Source organism: Ambystoma mexicanum, chromosome 13, assembly GCF_040938575.1.
Source record: "Ambystoma mexicanum isolate Mex_15411 chromosome 13, UKY_AmexF1_1, whole genome shotgun sequence".
Lineage (NCBI taxonomy): Eukaryota > Metazoa > Chordata > Amphibia > Caudata > Ambystomatidae > Ambystoma > Ambystoma mexicanum.
Genome location: NC_090938.1, coordinates 738,357,816 through 738,384,273, shown reverse-complemented (window position 1 = coordinate 738,384,273; position 26,458 = coordinate 738,357,816). Strand labels below are relative to the sequence as shown.

The window sequence follows — 26,458 nt, the reverse complement described above, 5'->3', positions numbered from 1 at the left end:
TTGCCGTCTCTAAATATGGCCAAGAATCTGTCTCTTTCTTCCCCCTCAGGAATGTGCTCTACCGCCATGGAAATACAGTTGCATAGAGTGAATGAGAATTTTACAAGGGCACATGTGGAGTTGGCTGATTTGAGCGCCATACTCCCTGCAAAAAATACATTCCTTGGCCATCCATCTACTCTTTTGTCGTCCCTATCTGGAGGGATGGTAGGGTAAGCTACCTGCTTGGAAGTTGCGGTAGCTGCCTGCACCACCAGACTCCCTGGAGTGGAGTGTTTAGCCAGGTAGTCTGGGTCACTACTGGAAGGGTGGCATTTTTTGGTCAGATTTTTAGTCCGAGATGGATTCGTTTCTGGCATCTCCCAATTTGCCACCACCCTTTTTTGGAGAGCAATATGGAAAGAAAGTATAGGATCCATCTGTGGATCCTTATCCAGAACGTACGTCAGATCATCCTGCTCAAATGGTAACAGAGGCCTACTCCATCCCATATATTTTATCACCTTGGACATTAGCTGCCTATTTGAAGCATCAGCATGTTCCCCAGCTTCTGGCCTTCTAAAATCTAGCTCAGGCGAGGTCTCTACCCCACTGGCCGTCTGTAAATTAGCATAAAGGTCTTTCAACCTTGATTCCTCAGAAATGAAAGTTTCAGGCACATTTAGTGTGCCAAATTGGAGACCAATGGGTGCATCGCTGTCTGAGGGTTCATTTTCCTCATATATTGAGGTAAGAGACTTAAAATATCCTTTCCTTGGTAAAGGAACATACGTTTTTTCAGGAATCAAGGGTTTGACAAACTGTGGATTTCGATGCTCGAGGAGTCGTCAAAACCTTTTTTGATTTCGATGGTGCCCTCTGCATCGACGGTACAGCTGGCGTCAATGTCGCAGCTGGCGTTGGTGGCGCGGCTTTTGTCGATGCCAACTTCGACCTCGACTTGTGTTTATGTTTTCAGCTCAAAGCATCCTTCGATGACTTGTCATTGCGTCGAGGCCTCAACGGCTCTCGATGAGGATCAGGCCTTCGTCCCGGGCTTGAGGGCATGTGGGATTTGGCTCTAGCCCTTTCCTTACCGGCTTCTTTTGCATGGCTTGGTGTGGGTTTTTGCTTTTCAAATAGTTTCAGCATTTCTGCTCTAAATGCTCCCCATTCGGCAGGTGTGGAGTTTTTTGTGGGACAAGACTGTTAGGTGTCTGACGATGAAGTCGAGAAGGCAACCTATGGTGCCTCTTTTTGGACTTCCTTGAGGACGATGATGAGTGGTGGGAGCCACTCCTCGATCTCAATCTTTTAACTTTCTTCCTCCAAGGAGAGTCGCCTCTCGACTCGTCGGTCGAAGGTTTTTTGGTCGGGATAGATGGACATTTTTGGGACCTACCACCAATTTCCCCTTTCCCTCCTTCAGGGCCTTTCCGGTCATTGACTGGCACTTGGAGCAGGCGGAGGTCTTATGCTCCACCGAGACACCATAGACATATACGGTGTGGGTCGGTCAATGACATTTTTGAATCACAATCTCGACACTTCCTGAACCCGGACTTCAGGGTAGTCTGTGTCGGCGAAGAAGACATACTCGCGAGTAATAAATGAAGTGCAGCGTATTTCTCGAAGCAATAGCATTTGCAGAAAAACAGACAGAAGCCAACGGGCGCTGCGCGTGCTATATATCCCTTCGATGACATCATCCTCGAGGGACATCGAGTCGACTGTATTGACGCACAGCGCCTTCTGCCGAAAATAATATTCCGAAGCAGCTGAAGCTCGATATATCGAATATGAAAGACGAGGAATACGTGGGAGGACGCAATCCATTCAGAGCTGTCTTGTCACATCGCAAATTATAGCTAGACAACCTGTCTTGTCACATGGAAAATTACAGCTATAGAGGTTGTCTCGCCACATTGGAAATTTTAGCTAGAGAGGTTGTCTCGTCACATGGCAAATTACAGCTAGAGGGGCTGTCTCGCACAGGGTATATTGTATTTCGAGAGGCTGTCTCGGCACATGGCAAATAGCAGCTAGAGAGGCTGTCTGGTGACATGGCAAACTGCAGCTAAAGAGGCTGTCTCGTCACATGGCAAACTGCAGCTACAGAGGCTATCTCGTCGCATGGCAAATTGCAGCTAGTGAGGCTGTCTCGTCACATGGAGAACTGCAGTTAGAGAGGCTGTCTTGTCACATGGAAAACTGCAACTAGAGAGGCTGTCTTGTCACATGGCAAATAGCAGCTAGAGAGGCTGTCTCGTGACATGGCAAACTGCAGTTAGGGAGGCTGTCTCGTTGCATGGCAAACTGCAGCTAGGGAGGCTGTCTCGTCACGTGGCAAATTGCAGCGAGGGACGCTGTCTCGTCACATGGCAAACTGCAGTTAGAGAGGCTGTCTCGTCACATGGAAAACTGCAGCTAGAGAGGCTGTCTCGTCACATGGCAAACTGCAGCTAGAGAGGCTGTTTTGTCACATGTAAAACTGCAGTTAGAGAGGCTGTCTCGTCACATGGCAAACTGCAGCTACAGAGGCTGTTTTGTCACATGGAAAACTGCAGCTATGGAGGCTGTCTCGTCACATGGAAAACTTCAGCTAGAGAGGCTGTCTCGTGACATGGCAAACTGCAGCTAGAGAGGCTGTCTTGTCACATGGCAAACTGCAGCTATGGAGGCTGTCTCCTCACATGGAAACCTGCAGCTAAAGAGGCTGTCTCGTCGCATGGAAAACTGCAGCTAGAGAGGCTGTTTTGTCACATGGAAAACTGCAGCTAGAGAGGCTGTCTCGTCACATGGCAAACTGTAGCTACGGATGCTGTCTCGTCACATGGAAAACTGCAGTTAGAGAGGCTGTCTCGTCACATGGAAAACTGCAGCTAGAGCGGCTTTCTCGTCACATGGCAAACTGCAGCTAGAGAGGCTGTCTCGTCACATGGCAAACTGTAGCTACGGATGCTGTCTCGTCACATGGAAAACTGCAGTTAGAGAGGCTGTCTCGTCACATGGAAAACTGCAGCTAGAGCGGCTTTCTCGTCACATGGCAAACTGCAGCTAGATAGGCTGTCTCGTCACATGGAAAACTGCAGCTAGAGAGGCTGTCTCGTCACATGGAAAACTGCAGCTAGAGAGGCTGTCTCGTCACATGGAAAACTGCAGCTAGATAGGCTGTCTCGTCACATGGAAAACTGCAGCTAGATAGGCTGTCTCGTCACATGGAAAACTGCAACTAGAGAGGCTGTCTCGTCACATGGAAAACTGCAGGTAGAGAGGCTGTCCCGACACATGGAAAACTGCAGCTAGCGAGGCTGTCTCGTCACATGGAAAACTGCAGCTAGAGCGGCTTTCTCGTCACATGGCAAACTGCAGCTAGAGAGGCTGTCTCGTCACATGGAAAACTGCAGCTAGAGAGGCTGTCTCGTCACATGGAAAACTGCAGCTAGATAGGCTGTCTCGTCACATGGAAAACTGCAACTAGAGAAGCTGTCTCGTCACATGGAAAACTGCAGGTAGAGAGGCTGTCTCGACACATGGAAAACTGCAGCTAGAGAGGCTGTCTCGTCACATGGAAAACTGCAGCTAGAGCGGCTTTCTCGTCACATGGCAAACTGCAGCTAGATAGGCTGTCTCGTCACATGGAAAACTGCAGCTAGAGAGGCTGTCTCGTCACATGGAAAACTGCAGCTAGAGAGGCTGTCTCGTCACATGGAAAACTGCAGGTAGAGAGGCTGTCTCGACACATGGAAAACTGCAGCTAGAGAGGCTGTCTCGTCACATGGAAAACTGCAGGTAGAGAGGCTGTCTCGACACATGGCAAACTGCAGCTAGAGAGGCTGTTTTGTCACATTTCATGTGGAATAAGTTTTCAATATCAAAAAGAAGTTAGGTATGTTTTGGCCCTGAGTGTCGAAGGTTGTGTGTGATTGTGTGTTCTAGAAGCAAACGATGCTGACTATATAGAAACGAAAGGGGACCCCCGAGTGCACCTGAACTGAGGTGGGCTACCCCACTGCAAACCTGAAGGACTGAAGCACTGCACCTCACAGCACAGGGTACCCCCCCCCCACCCCCCTTACTGCAAGGTGACACATGCTTCAGTAGTTAAACACTGGTATTTCACCCAGGACAGGACACCATCTGATCGTGATCCTCAATACAGGACTCAGAGAAGACCCCCCCACCGCCGCCCCCACTCACAACACCATCAATCCAAGGCTACCCCCACAATGAAACCGAAACAAGACAGGGCATCGCCACTGCGAATAATGAATACTCAACTGCTTCATATCTACAGTTTTACAATGCATGTTAGTAGTCATTATACTGTGTTACATGTATAGGGTATCCGGTCATTCCATCGAATCCAAAGCATCGACAGACCATACCATTGAACAAAATGCATCGAAAAAAAACATTGAATGCATTTTTTTTAAATGGTAAAGGGTTTAGTTTAGTAAAAATGGGAGTTTAAGGTTAAAAAAGGGGTCTTGGGGGCCCTCCCCCTCCCCATAAAAATGTTTTTTTTAAAATGCATTCAATGTTTTTTTTCTGATGCTTTTGGTGTCAATGGTATGGTTGTCGATGGTTTTGCTGTCGATGGAATCACTAGGAACCATATTTGGGCTTTCGTGTCCTGGAATCACTTACTTTTGAAATTGGGTCAAGGTGATGTGCACTTTCTACCATTTATTAAAAAATAAATGTTCTGCTAGGTGTCCCAAACATGCCTAGTGTCAAGGCCACAACAACCCTTGAAGTGGCCGCTCTGATCGGGCCCTTTCCATCCCCTCGATGCACGACGCGTCAGAGCACAGAGAACGCTTGAGTCTAGAGTGATGTGACAAGAGTTCGGCGTGAGGAGGACCCCCTGATGTGGAAGGGCACGCTTGGGGGAGTGGGGCCCTGGCTCCCAAGTCCTAGAGCTGGTGCTCGAAGGCGAGAGTACTCACATGACGATCCAATACCAAGACTTGGCGAAGTCCTCAAAGATCTTCTTCCCAATGTTCTCGAAGTTGAAGGACTTCACGATGGTGCTGGAAGAGAGTAATACACGGCATGAGGGGCAGTGTCCAATGGGCGGGCGGCTTTTCCAGGAAGACGCCAGGACTTATCATTGTATCAAATAGTCTTAAGAGCAGAGTAAGACAGTCTCGAAGGCAACTTACATTCGTAGACCAACCACCCACCCCCTCCCATGACCTGAGTGCAGAACCAGGCTACTGCAATAGCAAGGGGGTCTGTAGGCCAGGACTAAGGTGTGCTGGCAGAGCTGCCTGTGGGCCTCAATACTGCAGTAGCAGATGTTTTCAGCTTAGTATGGAGATACATTGGCAGAGGCCTGCTTGGGATCAAGTACTAGAAGTGCAGAGGAGTAATGGGGGGCCTTGGTAGAGCAGTGTGTACACCCTAGTACCGGAGAATCACAAGCTGATGACGTACATGATTGAGGCTTCTCAAGAGAGTTATTTTAGTGTCCTCAGTATCAGGAGGTCACAATTGAGGTGCCTCAAGAGAGTTATTTTAGTGTCCTCAGTATCAGGAGGTCAGGATTGAGGTATCTCAAGAGAGTTATTTTAGTGTCCTCAGTATCAGGAGGTCAAGATTGAGGTATCTCAAGAGAGTTATTTTAGTGTCCTCAGTATCAGGAGGTCAGGATTGAGGTATCTCAAGAGAGTTATTTTAGTGTCCTCAGTATCAGGAGGTCAGGATTGAGGTATCTCAAGAGAGTTATTGTAGTGTCCTCAGTATCAGGAGGTCAAGATTGAGGTATCTCAAGAGAGTTATTTTAGTGTCCTCAGTATCAGGAGGTCACGATTGAGGTGCCTCAAGAGAGTTATTTTAGTGTCCTCAGTATCACAAGGTCAAGATTGAGGTATCTCAAGAGAGTTATTTTAGTGTCCTCAGTATCAGGAGGTCAGGATTGAGGTGCACTGCCAAAGCTCTGTTTCAGTCTCAGAACTGGAACGGTATGTGCTGTATATGAGGGTTGCGATGCACAGGGAGACCATGAAGGACGCCAAGGGTCAGAGTAACGGGATGTACCATGGAGCAAGGCAGGGGTTGTTTGAACATCAGTGGGCAACCAATAGGGTCAAAAGTGGCTGCAACCTACTTGGGATCCCAAGGGTTGTACCTAGCATTATACAGATACAGAAACACTTCACCCTGCACCTTCCGGGAGACACCTTACCTGACAGCGGTGTTTATTTCTCCCTGGGTCTGGTTCAACGTCTGGCTGGGGTCAATTTGGAAGTCAGAAGGTAAGGCCACACTGGCGTTGGGTAAACACCTATTAAAGACTGAAACAAAACGCAGGCTCAATTTCAAAATTATCCAACCAGCTGTGCCTCCTGAACTGTATGGTGAGACCGTAGACATGCACCCAGTTACCCTGATCCACCCACTCCCCGATCGTGATCCCCAAAAATAAGTCTTAATAACTAGAGCGTAGGCATCTACACACCGCAGAATCCTCCACCAGGTTCATGCTCTCAAACATGACAAAACCCAAGTCAAGCAGGCATACAGCGGAGGAGGCCAAAAGAGCCCTCTTCAATACGTTTCTGTTGGGAATCTCCAAGGTGCCCTGTTCTCTCTTCCAGACAAGCAGCTGGCAGTGAAAAATGCGGAAGGGCACCCAACAGCGCCTGAAGCTCCAATAGAGATTGTGACCCGGTTCCTAGATATTGGACTTTTAATACCAGATCACAGGGACAAGGAAATCGGGAAATTCTAATTCCGGATCCTCCCAACATTTCATATAGATGTAGTTAGCTAAGGTTACAGGCTATGGTTTGTGTTGCATTTGTGGTATTTTCCACAGGTTTCTATTTCATGCTTGTGGTTTATCCTTCCCAGGATACAGAGTACCATTTCCCTACTCCCCGTCCATTTTGTTAGTGTGTTTCCCTGACGTTCCTGAATTGTGTGTCTGCGATGTATGATCGCACTGGTTGAAGGCTGTATCTTTGTGTGCATTTTTCATATGTGGGTGTGATTTCTGCGTCTTCTGCCTACGGGTAGTAACGCTCAGTGACAACGCGCTGGTCTTAAGACGACGCAGAGCAACACAGGTTCGAATCCCGGGTGCGCGCTTATAAACCTCTTCGTTATTAAGCTCGGTATAAATAACCGATTATATTACATCTTCTACATATCTCCAAAGTAAACCAGGAGTAAATATGCCTGATCTGATTATTTAAATGTTTGTGATGTGCACAAGTCCCACTTAAAGACTGGGCGTATAACAAAAGTCTTCACAATTTAAGTGAACAATTTCCAATAGTTTTTCTAATACATGTTTTTTTGAGGTGCATGGAAATCCTATTGCAAAAAACTAATTTAAACAGCACCTTTTCCCCATGAGAAGGTTCATAACATTTCACCAAAAATGTTATTGTGAAATCGATTAAAGTTTTATGGGTGAGGTTGAAGTAAGAGGACTTTTTTTTTTGTAATGTTCCTGTGAAGTGCCATGTGACCTTAACTGTACTGTTACTTGTGAAACCCCACAGGAATACACGCTGCATAGTTATGATCGCCACTCTAGAGTTTTTGTTGCACAACACTATACGTAAGAAAATGAAATAATGTTCTGCTCTATAACCTTTGCCCTTAAAGGTTCGCCAGATTTGGTAAACAGCTGATCGGGCCAGATCGGAAAACTCATGCCAGATTTTGTGAAGTTCCATAAACGTGTCCATGGAGAAAAACAAAGCTGAACAAAAAGGATGTTTTTGCATGTGGGTGTCCATACTCTCACAAAAAGCATACTTTCACCAAATTCAGAATTCCAAGAAAAAGAAAGCATACAACCGGAAGTTTCATTTTACAAAATATACACCACAACTAGAGGTTTTTTTCAAAGAATTTCCTCCTTTTTAAAATTAAAGCTACAAGTTATATTTTATGAAAATGGAAGCCCAAACTACAAATTCCTTTTTTTGAAATGTGACTACTTTTGTACCATTGTGTATAGAAGATTTCCATGTTAAAGATGTATACACTACACGCATTTTAATTACAAATCATAAGACAGGTCGTTCATTCAGTGACCTAATGTTCAGAAGTTTCTATTTTTTTTAGTTTCTGGAAAAGCACTCTTATCTTTTGTAACGCAAGTACATTTGTTTAAACAGACCCTTCTTTTCCATTGTCCTCTGAACGAATTTGTAAAAACGTTTTTCTAGTCTCAATTTCACAGTAAATAATTGGAACTCTTAAAATGGGGTTCAAGCCCACCCAGCCACTTATCATAAGCCACTCAGTGCACAACTCCCATCCTTGATCTGCTTTAAGCCTAGAGACATGGTAAGACATGATATGATAGGTTATTTATAACACGCTTAATACCCAGAGGTTTCAAACCGGTGTTGCTCCGTGTCATCTTGCTTCCAAGGCGAGCACGTTGCCGCTGAGCTATCCTCCCGAGATAAAGTTACATGCTCATTATCCAGCCAATGAGGAATCGGGGTAAAACATTGGGCCAATCAGAATGCTCGGTAGTCATCCATATCTTTTGCGACATTCTAGTGAGGTTTGTAGAATATAGCACCCAAAACGAAACCACTATTTCCATACCCTTGGAGTAGCCCTGAGGCTGCTGCAGACTTACCAGGGGAGGAGGCTATCGTAAAACGAGGACACAGCTCTTGGCTTATGATTTCAGAAACAGGCTGCAGGAAGAAAGAAAAGGGAAAAAGTCACAAAAAGGCAGTTGAACGAAAAGGGACCATGTTGTGGGTTCAAGGAGGGTCGGTGCCTCACAGAGTTAATTTGATTAAATTCTAGGATCCAATCAATTACATTTTAAATCAATTAAGTTCATGTCAGAACCATGCACCTATTCCATTGGTGCTAGAGCCACGGACCAACTAAAGGGGGGTGGGGGCATGGGAGTAATTTTAGGGGGGACAGGGTTGTTTGTCCCCTCCAACTTTCATGGCACACCATTTTGTCCCCATTCATTTGGCCGGGGCATCTTTTCTTCAGATGTCATGTCCCCCCCCAACATTTTCAGCAAAGTTACTCCACTGGGTGGGGGGGCATCTCACTCCGCTTGCGATGCAAGGCAGGCGCTCGACATCAAAGTGTACGTTTTCAACCATTCAAAGCATGAGATTGACAGTCTACTGATTTCCAGGTGGTTTATAGGTCTCTGTAAAGTGCTCCATGGCTTCTCCAAGCTAGGTCCGTGCTTCGTGGCTTCTCCAAGCTAGGCCCGCTCTCAATAAATACCATCATAATAATATGTGGCAGCCATCGGAGCACGCGGCTTCATGACGCCTTGGATATAGGGTTGGGGAGGATGGAAGGGGCAGGAGTGGAGGGAAGGGTAGGATGGGGACCTGGCCATCCATTCACACTCTGAGTTTACATTCCAGTTGGATGAGAACGCTAAGAGTTACACACCTTGGCTAAGTATTTTCTGTTCAAGTGCACACCTGTGAATGGGTCCCGTTTATTGCGAAGGCAATAGAATGGGGAAGGGGAGGTGGTCTTTTCAAGTGTCTGTGTTCAGAGTAGGACGTCATCCACTGCCCTGCGTTGATGTTCATAAGGCATGGGGTGTCAATGGCGTTGAGTTGAAGGGAAACTTTGCGAAGTTTTGTATTGTCACGAGGAGGCAGGAAGCAACCACACGAGAAACAACTTTTAGAACCCCCATAGTTGTATTCTGATGTTCACAAGGGTGGCTAAAAACAAAAACGAAATCTTAATCCATAACTCGCACAATTCACTACTTGTTGGGAAAGGCCTGGTCCCGCAGTAAGAGGGACAAGAAAACGACTGCATAAAATAGCAATAGGATTTAGAGTGCCGTGCAAACCCTCCACTACGCACCCAGTACCTACACCCCCCCTTGTATAACTGTGCCCCACAGCCCAACGGGCAGTTACCCAGTTCTTATGCCACTGGCTTAAGCACAGGAAGATGGCCGGCCGGGCGGGGTTTTCAAGGAGGTAGAACCACAAACTAAGAGTACCAGAATCACTTTGAGGCTCCCGTCTCCTCAACTTGTGGGGAACAGTTTCCAAAGCAAAGCTTTGATGGGGAGGAGGTACAGCCTGTGTCAGGTGGTTTGAGGCAAACGTCCAGGGAATAAGGCTTGCAGAAGGCATGGGGCCTAGCCCACATGGCCGCCCCATTAGACAGAGGCCTAGCCAGGACTGTCTAACAAGTGGGGCCTGAAGCTAATGTAGTTGGGCCCACCACATTGGCATTAACATCTGTAAATACCCACACAGTGCTGCTGAGTGGGCATTTAAACATTGTGGGTGGGCGTTGCCCGCTCAGGCCCTACCCTGTCGACGCCTCTGCCGATAGAGCTCAGAAAAGGGGGCGTGCCTTTGGAAAGGTACAGATGTTCCTTACATCTGGCGGAAGTGCAGGAAGTCCTCCGTAACAGGAAGAGCAGGAGGAGAGTATAACTTAGAGAAGCTATACACAATTCACCTGGCAATGGTGGCCTCCTTAGATGTCTTGAGTCCAAGTGAAACACCACCACCATGTGTGACCTTAGCTTATCAGACCCATGGAAAGCTTGAGTTCTGTGCCAATAGAACTTCAGAGTTCTAGACTGTGACACAGCCACATTGGGAGGGTTTTCTCAGCCAAGGAACGATGAGCCCGAGGCTGAAAAAGGGCACATATGTGTCCTCGTTATATGAAAATCACAAAGAACTTTGGGGATGAAGGACACAACTGTCCTAAGAACCAGCTTGTCAGCATGAAAAATCGTGCAAGGCGCCTTACCGGACAAGGCCTGGCACTCGCTCGGTGATCTCTACTAGGAAGACAGTCTTCCAGGAGAGGAGGTCAAGGTCACAGGCTGCCAAAGGCTCAAAGCGCTTCCCTCCTCAAGGAATCCAAGTTCAAGTCGCACTGAAGTGGAGGGCTTCCGACAGGAGGGTTAGCCATGAATCAGGGCGTCAAAGTGACGTCTAATGCCCTCATTCTACGTCGCTGTCGAGGCAGGTGTTATGTATGCCTTACGTCCCGCAAGCGCAGTGACGTAAGGCGCTTCCAAATAAAGTGCCCGCCCTACCGGAAGGCAGGTCAGTTCCGGGCACGAGCCACACGCCACGTGTTGTGCCTTTGTTCAGCTCTTAAGCACTTGCCCACATGCAGGCTCTGACTCGCTCTCGGCGCACCGTCAGGGAGAGACTTAACACTGGCGACGAGGGACGGAAGGAGTAAACACCAGCTTCCTAAGCCATAACTTGGCCCACAAGCCCTCGGCAAGGGCAAATTTTTGGAGACACGGTGGGGGAACCACCGCCCACCCAAAAAAGGAAAAAAAATGTTTTTTCTTCTCTTTTCCTACAATGCTGCAACATCCACAGAGTACAGAAAAAAAACAGTGGAGGTAGCTGAAAACATTTTTCGCTCTCCTGCTCCTCAACCTTCAAGCCAGGCAGGTGCCACTGCACCACCCGCCACAGCGAAGAGGAGCTGCTTGGTGCCTCAGTGCCCCATCAACATAAAGGTGACGAAGGTGTGGAGAGACCCATCGGACACACACATCGACCGTGGTAACTGCAGCACCGGAACATCATGGCGACTGGCGTTTCCATACCCAGGCCTGGTACACCGTCAAGAATTGCAGCATCATTGACACCTACGGCACCATCCCCTCGACCTCAGAGTGGGACCACAGCTGCGCTGGGGCCGTTCGACCCCTACACTGACCCATCGTCAGTGGGCCTCCGTTGGATGCTGTGGATCCAGATGTTTGAGATGGTGATGGACTGCAAGGACATCACAACGCCCAGGAAGATGAAGTCACACCTTCTGCTCAACGTGGGTGACGACGTCCTACGCATCTTCAACACGCTGGTCATCGGCGATGGTGCAGACATTACCAACTGGCCAAAGACGCTCTCACAGCACATTTCATGCCACAGCTGAACCAGGATGATGAAACCTTCATCTTCTGCACCACGATTCAGATGGAGGAGGAAACACTCGACGCCTACCACACAAGACTCAGGAAATTTGCACTCTCATGTGAATTCGACAACGTCTAGAAGGGGATAAGGCACCAGACCATCAACGGTATGTACTCCGAAAAACTGTGCAGAACGGTGTTGGGTGAGAAAGGCATTCCCCTAGCCAGGATCCTCAGATATGGGCGTCAGAGAGAGTTGTCGCACGCAAGGGCAGCACACATGGGCACCACAATGCAGAAGCTTCAACTGATGCCGACGACAGCGGTAGTAGCTCAAATCGCCAACCGCCAACCACTGAGGGAGGAATTCAACGAGATAAACAATTTGCCACGGTGGCAACCAAGGATCCCGGGGCCCATCGAGTGTGAATGGTGCAGAGGTGCACGTCACAGGGGAAGAAACTGCCCAGCACAAGGAACCACGTGAGGAGCATGTGGTCGGAGGTACACAAACGCGCGTGTCTGCAGATCTTCAGGGCAATCTCAACACCCCCAACCGCAACAAGACAAAGGCCTCCCCAAGAAGAAGGAGCAAGCTAGCACCCGCCGCGTAGAAACTGCTAACTCGTCAACCGACGAATCCGGTGATGACGAGGGTGACCCAGCGAAGGATGCGGGAAGTAGTCAGACGAGAAGAAGAAGGAAAGTTTACTTGTTCTCGGCACTTGAACACAGAGGCGTGGAGTCAACGAAGAGACAGAGAAGAAGAAAATGCTTAGTGTCCATACAGGGCCAGGAGACGCAAATGACGATCGACACTGGAGCATCAGTAAACGTAATGCCGGCAACAATATTCCAAACGCTGCGTCCCGGTCCTGGCCTGAAGCCAAACGACACACTATTATTTGCCTACGGATGCAAGACCCCACTACCAGTGGAAGGACGCCTCCGAACAACATTAAGCAGGGGTGATCGAGTCCTCCAGTCAAAGATATACGTCGTCAATGCAGGAATCAAATGCCTACTCAATGGGGATGCAGCGGAAGACTTGGGATTAATCCGTTTCATCTGCGACGTCACAGACTCAAGGTACATCTTCAGCCTCCTGCGGAAGTACCCGGGCATCCTCAAGGGCATTGGATGCTTAAAAGGAAAACTCGAAGCTCCACATCGGCCAGACAGTACAGCCCCGCGCAGTATGCCACAGAAGGACCCCATTCCATATGAGGGACCTGGTTGAAAAGGAACTGCGAGAACTCGAAAAGGCCGGAATTATTGAAGATGTCACAGGGCCGACACCTTGGGTATCACCCATGGTGGTGACAAAGAAGCCGAAGCAGTCGGGGAAAGTAAGAATCTGCCTTGACATGAGCCTACCAAATGCGGCAATCGAAAGAGAACAGCACATCACCCCAACGCTGGATGAAATCATTACAGACCTTACAGGGTCGAAAGTGTTTTCGAAAATTGACTTAAACGCTGGGTACCATCAGTGAAAACTACATCGCGACTCAAGATACATCACTACCTTCTCCACGCACCTGGGCCTACGCAGATACAAGAGACTGAGTTTCACCATCTCCTCAGCGGCAGAGGTTTTCCAGCAGGCCAATCAGGAGGTGATACAGGGCATCCCAGGAGTGCTGAATGTCAGTGATGACATCCTCATCCACACCAGCGACAGGCAGGAACACATGCGTCACCTCGAGATGGTGCTCAGCAGGTGAGAGATCGCAGGTTTGAACATCCACCGGGAAAAGTGTGAGTTCCTGAAAGAGGAAATCACATTCTTCGGGTACGTGTTCAACAGCGCAGGAGTGTCGGCGGACCCACAAATGTTGCGGACATAAAGGACCCCCTCCCCCAACAACACACACAGAGATACGCAGCTTTTTGGGAATGGCGACATACTGCGGGAGGTTCATCCCCAACCTCGCAACGATGTCTGAGCCACTCAGGGAACTCACCAGATCGAACACCAAATGGGACTGGAGCCCCGACTGCCAGTAGGCGTTCGAGCGGATCAAAACATCCCTCTTAGCCAAGACAATAATGGTATACTATGACCTAACACTAACAACGGAACTGTATGCCGACGCCAGCCCTGTCGACCTCAGGGCCATCCTTGTTCAAGTATCTCGAACAGGGGAAACGAAGCCCATCGCCTACGCACCCCGCGCCCTCACACCGACGGAACAACGGTACTCGCACATTGAGAAGGAGGCCATAGCAGTGTTGTGGGGATGCTGCCACTTCCACCTCTACCTCTACGAACAAAAGTTCAGGGCTTACTCAGATCACAAGCCTCTCATCCCGATATTCACAGGGTCATCGTCACACCCCCCAGCCAGAATAGGAAAGTGGTTGCTTCACCTACAACAATACAGTTCGAGTTGGCCTACCAAGCGGGCATGGACAACCCGGCAGACTTCTTATCCAGGCAGCCGAGGGCAGCCACCCTAGGAGAAGTAAGTGAGGCAGAGGAGACAGAAGAGCACATATGCCAGATCATCCACACTATGAAGCCTAAGGCAGTCAGCATCGATGACATTGTGAAAGCCACCCACACTGACCCCTGTTGCGACCTGATCAAGAACACCATCATAGCGGGCGAGTGGAAATCTTTCCTCTGCAATGTGCACAACCGCACGCCGGCGGCCAAAGACTTCCTCATGGGTATGTTCCCAGTACAACAGGATCTGTCAGTCTCCAGCGAAGGGTTGATCCTGAGAGGAGCCTGCATCGTGATCCCCAGCAGTCTACAGGACAGAATCTTGACGTTGGTACACGAAGGCCATCAAAGTATGGTCAGGACAAAAGCCAGGATCCGACACCGTGTGTGGTTCCCGCACATTCACACCAAGGTGGAGCAACTCATAGAAGCCTGCCTCCCTTGCCAGATAACGGGAGCACCGCCAAACCCTGAACCCATACAGTTGACAGAGCATGGGTTGTCAAGATGGGATGCGATTAGCATTGATTTTTGCACGATTCAGGAAGGGACATATCTACTGGTGGCCATCGACGACCATTCAAGATACCCGGAGGTGGAGATTGTATCCTCGACAGCAGCAGAAATGGTGAAACCGGCATTTGAGAGTGACAACGGACTGCCATTCCATGGTACGGAGCTCAGGAAATACCTGGATGACTTGCACATCAAATACCACCACATCACGCCGAGGTGGCCACAAGCAAACGGCGATGTGCAGAGGTTCATGCGGACCATCAACAAGGTGCTACGAATATCCAGTGCCCATTCCAGCCCCTGGAGAGTGGGGATCTGTACAGATTCCTACGGAACTATCGAGTGACGCCCCACAGCTCCACAGGTCTACCACTGGCAAACCTCATGTACGGGACATTGGTAAACTCGTCAATTCCACATCACCCAAGCAGGGGCATAGACACCTAGGACAGCGTTCGTACCCAACGAAGGAGAAGTTAAGAGACTATGAGTGGTAAAGTGACATTGGGGGAGTGTGGCTCTGTGCTGGACTAGAGTGCACAGAAGAGTTAAGCTGTTAAGTTGACATAGTTACGTGTTTTGTGTTATTGTGTTTTGTTGGAAAAAAGGAAGAATGTTATGTACGCCTTACGTTCCACAAGCGCGGTGACGTAAGGCGCTTCCAAATAAAGCGACTGCCCTGCCGGAAGGCAGGTCAGTTCCGGGCACGAGCCACATGCCACGTGCTGTGCCTTTGTTCAGCACGGGCCCCCATGCAGGCCCTGACTCGCTCTCCCTCCTCCGGCGCGCCGGCAGTGAGAGACTTAACAGCAGGCTGCAATACCTGAACGATAGCCTTTGCAAGGGTTAATTTTCATGACGGTACTGGCCAAATGGGTCCTAAAAGACATGGACATAGACAGAGGATGAATGTGAAGCTCTAACGTCCACGTGACACGTACTGCTTCCTGGCTGACGCTTTCCGGGCAGGCTGAAGATTCGCTCTGCTCAGCTAAAGCTGCCATCTTGCTCTGGGAGGGTACACACTACCTCTTTGCAGAGGCACTGGGATGGAAGGGCCTGGTAGCTGCAGTCGGATGTTAAAAATCATAGGTTGGGGGCCACCTAATGCTGGTAAAAATCACATTTGGTACTGTGGTCCTAGAGGGGAGAGTCCAGGCCCGGGTGAAGAAGTGTGGGGGCCCATTTCAATATGATGGTTGCCTGACCCTCTCCCGGCCCCTTGGTCAGAGCTGGAAACCCGTGGGGTTCATACATTATATTGGAGACACATACAGCCAGGGGATAATAGCTGCCACTTATCACGAGAGGGCCAACCAGCAGGGAGCAGAAACACTAAATGGCCACTGATGAACACCAGTTCCTCCACATCAGCCCCTTGCTGACAAAGAAGAATATATAGCTTTTCAGTGAGCATTTGGTGTTTCAGCTCCCTGCTGGCTGGCTGGCTGTCTCGTGATAATCGGAGGCTATTAACGCTGGGTGTTTTGTTTTTGCTTTAAATGGGCGTTTTGCAGCGTTCACGATACAAAACTCATTGACTGAAGCCCTTCAGGCTCCAGCGAATGAAGCTTGTAAAGCAAGCGCTGCAAAGCGGACATTTAAAGTCCCAGAGCGAAAATAACATACAAAGGAATCTATTGCCGCATTATAAAACCAGTGGTCGAAGTGTACGAAAAGAAGTAGAGGAGCTATGTTCTCTGCTGGTCTGCCCCGCTCCCCACAAACCCCATCCCTGCGCCCCCTCCCACACACAATCCAAACCCCCCAAACAAACACACCTGCTATTTAAGGGAATGTGCAGTGCAGTGCACTGAAGTGCAAGCTTTAAAGGGATGGTATAGTAAAAAATTTTATTTAAAAAATAGATTGGCAACATAAAAAAAAATACTAGCATTCTCCGTTTTAAAACTTCCTATGTAAAATTTTGAGCTATTCAAGCTCAAAATTCGCAAAAGCAAGCACATGGGCGCATCCATTTTGTGAAATGGAGGCCCTCCTGTGCTGGCTTTTGCTTTTGCGGCACTAATGAAGGAAAAGCCAGCCAGCTGTAGTAAACAAAGGCTACCGCTGGGTGGCTTTCCCTTCATTAGTGCTGTAGGCGGAGGACGGGGACCGGAGACCAGAGCAGGAAAGCTGCAGCTGAATCTCGGTAAGTGCTATTTATTTTTTTTTAAAAAATAAGCACTAGCTGCGGTTTTTTTTCTAAGTTTTCCGGTCTGGAGGAGCCCGGAAAACTTAGAAATAAAACCGCAGCTTTAAAAACGTTGTATTTATGTTTGCGGACGCTTTTGAAGTGACCGCAAATAATAAATACAACATTATTGTGTTAGAAAATGCTGCGGTTTTTCTTTCCAAGTTTCTCAGGCTCCTCCGGCTCGGAGGAGCCTGAGAAACTCGGAAAGAAAAACCGCAGCGTTTTCCAACACAACCGCGTTGTTTCTGCCTGAATCTGCTTTCCCATTTGGGGCTCTCGGGCTCCCCGTGGGGAGCCCGAGAGCCCCAAATGGGAAATCAGCTGCAGGTAGAAACACTACGCGGCATGTAAACATAACCGCGTGTGTTTCTGCCTGCTGTGGCTTTCACTTTGGGTCTCCGGTGCTCCCCGGGGAGCACCGGAGACCCAAAGTGGTAGCCAAAGCAGGCAGAAACACACGCGGTTGTTTTGGAAAACGCTGCGGTTTTTCTTTCCAAGTTTCTCAGGCTCCTCCGAGCCAGAGGAGCCTGAGAAACTTGGAAAGAAAAACCGCAGCGTTTTCCAACACAATAACATTGTATTTATGTTTGCGGTCGCTTCAAAACAACGTTTTTAAAGCTGCGGTTTTATTTCTAAGTTTTCCGGGCTCCTCCACTGCAGCTAGTGCTTATTTTTTAAAAAAAAATAAATAGCACTTACCGAGATTCAGCTGCAGCTTTCCTGCTCTGGTCTCCGGTCACCGTCCTCCGCCTACAGCACTAATGAAGGGAAAGCCACCCGCGGTAGCCTTTGTTTACTACAGCTGGCTGGCTTTTCCTTCATTAGTGCCGCAAAAGCAAAAGCCAGCACAGGAGGGCCTCCATTTCACAAAATGGATGCGCCCATGTGCTTGCTTTTGTGAATTTTGAACTTGAATAGCTCAAAATTTTACATAGGAAGTTTAAAAACGGAGAATGCTAGTATGTTTTTTTTATGTTGCCTATCTATTTTTTGAATAAACATTTTTACTAGACCATCCCTTTAACTTCTTCCTACACTTTTATTTTAAAATGAAAGTATAGGAAAAGAGAAACTTAAAATGAAAAAGTATGGGAGCACCGCTCCCGACCGCTCCCTCCCACTTCGACCTCTGTATAAAACTGATGACTGGCAACATGGGAGCAGTTTCTGGGGCCCTGCCAGGCTCCAGGCCCCTTTCATTTGGAAAGGTTGAAAGGCCCTGACACCGTCCCTGGCGGAGACTGTTGCAAAACGTGCAAAAATGAAGGTGAAAGTCTGGGGTTCCTCCAGAAGAGAAACACTCCCCACCTCCCTTGATCAGTGGTTATGGTTCCCGACTCGTTCCTACACCTCAGAGCAGCCTTAGAAATCTCCACCGGTGCCGGGCATGGCATGGCATGACATGGGGTGGAGGAGGAAGTAAACAAGGACTTCTCATGCTTGTCCTTGTGGCACCTCTTCATCGTAGGCATGGACTGCAGTGCCGGAGAGTCAAGCCTGGTATGCCTGGAGCCGTGCCTCCTCTTGTGGCAGTGCCGGACAGCAACCCCAGGAGGGGGGATGGAGCCCACACTGGGGGAACCTGGTATAACTGATAGCCGCCGGCACCAAAGCACTAGATCTATCGAGACAGCAGTGCCCAATCTCCAAAGGCTGGACCGGAGATACCACCGCCCCTTTCGGCAGTTCAGTGGATGTGGCTGATGCCCCCTGTGCAGTATGGAGCCAGGGCCTTGGTGCACCTGCACCTCTTGGGCACCCTTGCCCGGATGGAAAGGGGAATCCGGCACCGAAGGACTGGTGAAGGCTACACTGAGCACATTAGTAGGCCTGGAGGTTACCTGTATGCCCGAAGGGTCAGAGGTGACAGACCCTGAATGGCCTGCCACAATCTGGGGGAGCAGTTTCCCATCCAGGAGTGACTGAACCTTCCAGTTCCGCCACCCTGGGCCCGGTAAAGACACCCCCTTACCTAGGCCCAAAGATTCAGGACAAACTCCACTGTCAACAGGGGCAGAGCCAGCCTCAACATTCTGGGGGGGGCTGCATGGCAGTTGAAAACTGCTAGTGCCGTATTAAGGACTCCCCACCTCCCCCGTCATCCCCAAGCCCAGGAGGCTGAGTAGATATTACATACATGCCGAGACTCCCGATTTAGGCGGGAGACTCCCGATTTTGGTAGTAAAAATGTAATTTTTTACTGCCTCCCTCCTAAAACAATTCTAACGCCAATGCGTTCTAATAGAGAAATTCAGCTCTCCCGATTGCTCTGAAAGAATCTCCCTCGAGCTGCTCCAAAATGTTGGCATGTATGATATTAGGCTTTCCTCTGGCACACTAGATGCAACTTTCACCCCAACTCACCAGGGGCGAAGCCAGGATTGTGTAACAAGTGGGGCCTGGAGCCAACACGCTTGTTCTGCCCCCGATGTGCAGGGGTGACCGAGCGTAGTGAGGGAGGGTGAACTAATCACTGGGTAGGTTTGGGGAGTCCCCCCGCCCCCTGAGAAACGTTTTTAAATAACGGGGTATCGGTTTTGTAGGGTAAGATATGAAAAAGGTCCATTAGATGCCAAGTCAGCAACAATGCACAGGAGCATTTTCAAGCACATTTTCATAATGCCTTTGCCCACTATATGCCAGTGCTCTGCAAGTGGAAAAACGTTTTCATACTAATTGTGCCCACTCATGCCCATTCTGGTGCACCTATATATGCCACTATTCCCACATAGGAAAATACTCCTGTTTGCTTTGTCCATAATGCCAGTAATGATACTATAGCAAAGCATGTGTATGCTGGCTCTGCCAATACATACCAGTATCCCCATATAAGAACATACTCCTGTTTGCTTTGTCCATAATGCCAGTAATGATACTATAGCAAAGCATGTGTATGCTGGCTCTGCCAATACATACCAGTATCCCCATATAAGAACATACTCCTGTTTGCTTTGCCTTAATGCCAGTAATGATACTATAGCAAAGCATGTGTATGCTGGCTCTGCCAATACATACCAGTATCCCCATATAAGAACATACTCCTGGTTGCTTTGCCTTAATGCCAGTAATGATACTAGAGCAAAGCATGTGTATGCTGGCTCTGCCAATACATACCAGTATCCCCATATAAGAACATACTCCTGTTTGCTTTGTCCATAATGCCAGTAATGATACTATAGCAAAGCATGTGTATGCTGGCTCTGCCAATACATACCAGTATCCCCATATAAGAACATACTCCTGTTTGCTTTGTCCATAATGCCAGTAATGATACTATAGCAAAGCATGTGTATGCTGGCTCTGCCAATACATACCAGTATCCCCATATAAGAACATACTCCTGTTTGCTTTGCCTTAATGCCAGTAATGATACTATAGCAAAGCATGTGTATGCTGGCTCTGCCAATACATACCAGTATCCTCATATAAGAACATACTCCTGTTGGCTTTGCCTTAATGCCAGTAAGAAAAAGCCATGCCACAGTAAGAAACCATATCCTTGCTGGCTGCACAAATGCCCCCTTCCCATGTAAGAACTCCCATCATGCTGTATTTGCTCCCTAACAGCAGTAAAAAATGTTATGCAACAGTAAAAAAAAAAATTAAATTGCAGGCTGCACAAATGCCACCACCCCAAGGTAAAGACACTTATGTTGCCTTTGGCCTAACACCAGTAATAAAATGCGATGCCACAGTAAGAACACATGCGCTTGCTTGCTAGCTGGAAAGGTAATTCAGTGGGTTGAGTGATCACTGTTGCGGCCTGAGTGTGATTCGCAGGTTCAAGTCCGGGTCGAGGTCGATAAATGTGTACCAACTTCGGCTGTATGATAATTGTATGTAAATATGTTCTCTGTACATTGTTTTGGCAGAAGCGCCACATAAATAACATATTATTACACACATCGCTGTATATAAAAATACTCATGTTGTTCTCATCATGTTGTATTCACACTGTAACGCCAGTAAAATATGTGTGGCCACAATAAGAACACATTGCCTTGTGTGCTGCACAAATGCCCCCCCCCCCACCCCACGATGTAGGAACACTTATGTTGCCTTTGCCATAAAGACCGGTAAAAAAAAACCATGCCAGGACATAGTAAGGAAACCTGCCCTCCCCCCATGAAAGAACACTCATATTATCTTTGCCATGGCCTTAAGTGGCAATGGAAAATGAGCCAGGGCTGATCAAGGGGGTGTGGCCTAATGACCGGGGGTCACCAGCTGACTCGTTAGGCCACGCCCCCTTTATGAGCCCCTGGCTCAATGGGCTACAGGCACCCCCACCAGGCAGTCTTTTGTATAGACCAGCACCCTCTCCCCACTGCGGGAGATGGTGCTGATGTAGGCATTTATTTGCTAAAGTCTTGCCTGGCAGGGGGCAGCGACTCGCCTTTTCAGCCTCAATACTGGCGCTGCCACTTGCCAGGCATCAGCATCACCATTAAGGCTGAAACGGTGAGGCTACTGGAAGCCAAGGTCTTTTTTCTTAAAGCCTGAAGCTCCCACGAATGAGCGGGAGTTTCAGGCTTTAAAGTCTTCTGCTCCCAGTGGTCTCGCCTTTCTTCCATAATGGTGGCACCCGCCCACAGGCATCTCTTGCTTGAAGGGATGCCTCGCAGGTTCGGTGCCACCATTATGGATTAAAGGCATTTTTTTCTGTAGCCTGAAGCTCTCTCACATGAGCGAGAGCTTCAGGATTTAGAAAGAAAACCTTGTCCTGTAGCAGCTGGGGCTGCCAGGGAAAATTAGTGAGCCCTGGCAGGGCCCCGCCTCAGAACGTGACTTCTGAGCCTACCGGGGAACAGCCCCGAGTCTACTTAAAGCTCTGGTCTATGCCCTTAATGCAAGTACAACATTTCATGCCACAGCAGGAGCCAGCCAGCCCCACTGTAGTACCCTACCCCCACTCCAACCCCACCTTCACATAATAACACTCAAGTTGGCATTGCTTTGTCCAAAAATGCCAGTCAAACATGTCATGCTCCAATCAAAAAAATGTCATGCTCCAATGCCCCTCCCTGGGCCCCAGCCTCGAAAACACACGCATGTACACACACACACACAGACATACACACATTCATACACATTCACCCACCAGTCCCGCACCCATGCAGCTTATCTATCATTCACCCGAGCACCCAGAGCATTTACTGCAGACTGATGACATGGTCTGGGCACCGGGTGGGTGGCCCCTGCTATTGCCTGACCACCTCCCTGTCCTCAGATCCCTGTCCCCGAGACAATCCTCTTTGAGTTATCCCTGTCGCAACCACGCTGACCCTCAGAGAGGCGGCACGGTCTAGTATCGCCTCCCTGGTCTGCTGGAGTCTCCCTGGTCTCTCTCACCAGTAGGAGTAGCTGCTCTCCCCAGCCTCACTTTATCTCCCCCACTGGCTCTCCCCAACCTCATGACCACCTTCACTTCTGCTAACCCTTCCATTTCACTCTCCTCAGTATTTTTCACCAGATGGTATCAGATCTTCCCTCACCCTCTTCAAAACTTTCCTTTCACACTCCCACTCTCTGTTTCACTCTTCAGTTCCCTCTGCTAGCTCTCCTCTCAAAAGACCTCTAAGCTCGCCAATTTTTTTAATTTTTTTTTATTTGTGTTGTTATGGTTAAATAAACCTTTTAAGACATAAAAACATAATTTAAAAACATAAAATCTTAAATACATCTCCAAACACTTGGAGACCTGCAAATCTCACCAAAGGAGGTTGGCGAGTGGCGCAGAACGTGCTGGTGGGGGGGCGGGGCCAACACTGGGCATGTCTGTAAAGCTTGGGGTGACTTACCAGAGTCGTGGTGTTGAGATTGATTCTAGGTTGACAAAAACGTTGATCGAACTCGTCACGCGGATGGTTACTGAATACATACACCCATTTGAACTTGGTGGGGCACTCGGAAACACACACCTGAAATGACAGAAGCGAATTAAGACTCAGGAGACATGAGAGAGCCAAGACAAGCAAAAGACTAAGGAAATGCAGGTCGCTGGTACATGACAATTATCTCTGTGCTGACGGAACACGTCATAAGTAACAACAGAGCCATGGAGGGCCTAAGGAAACACATGTCACCAAGAACCACAGAGCCACGGAGGGCCGAAGGGAACACATGTCTCCAAGAACCACAGAGCCACGGAGGGCCGAAGGGAACACATGTCACCAAGAACCACAGAGCCACGGAGGGCCTAAGGGAACACATGTCACCAAGAACCACAGAGCCACGGAGGGCCGAAGGGAACACATGTCTCCAAGAACCACAGAGCCACGGAGGGCCGAAGGGAACACATGTCACCAAGAACCACAGATCCACGGAGGGCCGAAGGGAACACATGTCTCCAAGAACCACAGAGCCACGGAGGGCCGAAGGGAACACATGTCACCAAGAACCACAGAGCCACGGAGGGCCGAAGGGAACACATGTCTCCAAGAACCACAGAGCCACGGAGGGCCGAAGGGAACACATGTCACCAAGAACCACAGAGCCACGGAGGGCCGAAGGGAACACATGTCACCAAGAACCACAGAGCCACGGAGGGCCGAAGGGAACACATGTCACCAAGAACCACAGAGCCACGGAGGGCCGAAGGGAACACATGTCACCAAGAACCACAGAGCCACGGAGGGCCGAAGGGAACACATGTCACCAAGAACCACAGAGCCACGGAGGGCCTAAGGGAACACATGTCACCAAGAACCACAGAGCCACGGAGGGCTGAAGGGAACACATGTCACCAGGAACCACAGAGCCATGGAGGGCCTAAGGGAACACATGTCACCAAGAACCACAGAGCCACGGGGGGCCGAAGGGAACACATGTCACCAGGAACCACAGAGCCACGGAGGGCCGAAGGGAACACATGTCATCAAAAACCACAGAGCCACGGAGGGCCTAAGGGAACACATGTCACCAAGAACCACAGAGCCACGGAGGGCCTAAGGGAACACATGTCATCAAGAACCACAGAGCCATGGAGGGCCTAAGGGAATGCATGTCATCAAGAACCCCAGAGCCATGGAGGGCCTAAGGGAACACAGTGCCATCAAGAACCACCACAGTGCCATGGAGGGCCTAAGGGAACACATGTCACCAAGAACCACACAGCCATGGAGAGCCTAAGGGAACACATGTCATCAAGAACCACAGAGCCACGGAGGGCCTAAGGGAACACATGTCACCAAGAACCACAGAGCCATGGAGGGCCTAAGGGAACACATGTCACCAAGAACCACAGAGCCACGGAGGGCCGAAGGGAACACATGTCACCAAGAACCACAGAGCCACGGAGGGCCTAAGGGAACACATGTCACCAAGAACCACAGAGCCACGGAGGGCCTAAGGGAACACGTCATCAAGAACCACAGAGCCATGGAGGGCCTAAGGGAACACATGTCACCAAGAACCACAGAGCCACGGAGGGCCGAAGGGAACATATGTCATCAAGAACCACAGAGCCACGGAGGGCCTAAGGGAACACATGTCACCAAGAACCACAGAGCCACGGAGGGCCTAAGGGAACACATGTCATCAAGAACCACAGAGCCATGGAGGGCCTAAGGGAACACATGTCATCAAGAACCCCAGAGCCATGGAGGGCCTAAGGGAACACAGTGCCATCAAGAACCACCACAGTGCCATGGAGGGCCTAAGGGAACACATGTCACCAAGAACCACAGAGCCACGGAGGGCCTAAGGGAACACATGTCACCAAGAACCACAGAGCCACGGAGGGCCGAAGGGAACACATGTCACCAAGAACCACAGAGCCACGGAGGGCCTAAGGGAACACATGTCACCAAGAACCACAGAGCCACGGAGGGCCTAAGGGAACACATATCATCAAGAACCACAGAGCCACGGAGGGCCTAAGGGAACACATGTCACCAAGAACCACAGAGCCATGGAGGGCCGAAGGGAACACATGTCATCAAGAACCACAGAGCCACGGAGGGCCGAAGGGAACACATGTCACCAAGAACCACAGAGCCACGGAGGGCCTAAGGGAGCACATGTCACCAAGAACCACAGAGCCACGGAGGGCCGAAGGGAACACATGTCACCAAGAACCACAGAGCCACGGAGGGCCTAAGGGAACACATGTCACCAAGAACCACAGAGCCACGGAGGGCCGAAGGGAACACATGTCACCAAGAACCATGGAGGGCCTAAGGGAACACATGTCACCAAGAACCACAGAGCCATGGAGGGCCGAAGGGAACACATGTCATCAAGAACCCCAGAGTCATGGAGGGCCGAAGGGAACATATGTCACCAAGAACCACAGAGCCACGGAGGGCCTAAGGGAACACATGTCACCAAGAACCACAGAGCCTAAGGGAACACATGTCACCAAGAACCACAGAGCCACGGGGGGCCTAAGGGAACACATGTCATCAAGAACCACAGAGCCATGGAGGGCCTAAGGGAACACATGTCACCAAGAACCACAGAGCCACGGAGGGCCGAAGGGAACACATGTCACCAAGAACCACAGAGCCACGGAGGGCCTAAGGGAACACATGTCATCAAGAACCACAAAGCCACGGAGGGCCGAAGGGAACACATGTCACCAAGAACCACAGAGCCACGGAGGGCCTAAGGGAACACATGTCATCAAGAACCACAGAGCCATGGAGGGCCTAAGGGAACACATGTCATCAAGAACGCCAGAGCCATGGGAACACAGTGCCATCAAGAACCACAGAGCCATGGAGGGCCTAAGGGAACACATGTCACCAAGAACCACAGAGCCATGGAGGGCCCAAGGGAACACATGTCATCAAGAACCACAGAGCCATGGAGGGCCTAAGGGAACACATGTCACCAAGAACCACAGAGCCATGGAGGGCCGAAGAGAACACATGTCACCAAGAACCACAGAGCCACGGAGGGCCTAAGGGAACACATGTCACCAAGAACCACAGAGCCATGGAGGGCCTAAGGGAACACATGTCATCAAGAACCACAGAGCCACGGAGGGCCGAAGGGAACACATGTCACCAAGAACCACAGAGCCACGGAGGGCCTAAGGGAACACATGTCACCAAGAACCACAGAGCCATGGAGGGCCGAAGGGAACACATGTCTCCAAGAACCACAGAGCCACGGAGGGCCTAAGGGAACACATGTCACCAAGAACCACAGAGCCACGGAGGGCCGAAGGGAGGGGGGCCGAAGGGAACACATGTCTCCAAGAACCACAGAGCCACGGAGGGCCTAAGGGAACACATGTCACCAAGAACCACAGAGCCACGGAGGGCCGAAGGGAACACATGTCACCAAGAACCACAGAGCCACGGAGGGCCTAAGGGAACACATGTCACCAAGAACCACAGAGCCACGGAGGGCCGAAGGGAACATATGTCACCAAGAACCACAGAGCCACGGAGGGCCGAAGGGAACACATGTC

General features: G+C 49.7%; 1 protein-coding gene across 1 annotated transcript in view; it reads right to left on the bottom strand.

Moving 5' to 3' along the window:
- Window positions 1-26,458, bottom strand: part of SLC44A4 (solute carrier family 44 member 4) — a 322,971-nt gene that overhangs the window by 117,794 nt on the left and 178,719 nt on the right. Inside the window, exons 6-9 of the mRNA XM_069635013.1 lie at window positions 22,839-22,958; window positions 8,597-8,657; window positions 6,173-6,281; window positions 4,932-5,015 (exon numbers count right to left, since the gene is read on the bottom strand). Coding sequence (XP_069491114.1) covers window positions 4,932-5,015; window positions 6,173-6,281; window positions 8,597-8,657; window positions 22,839-22,958 — 374 coding nt within the window. The remainder of the gene's footprint in view (window positions 1-4,931; window positions 5,016-6,172; window positions 6,282-8,596; window positions 8,658-22,838; window positions 22,959-26,458) is intronic.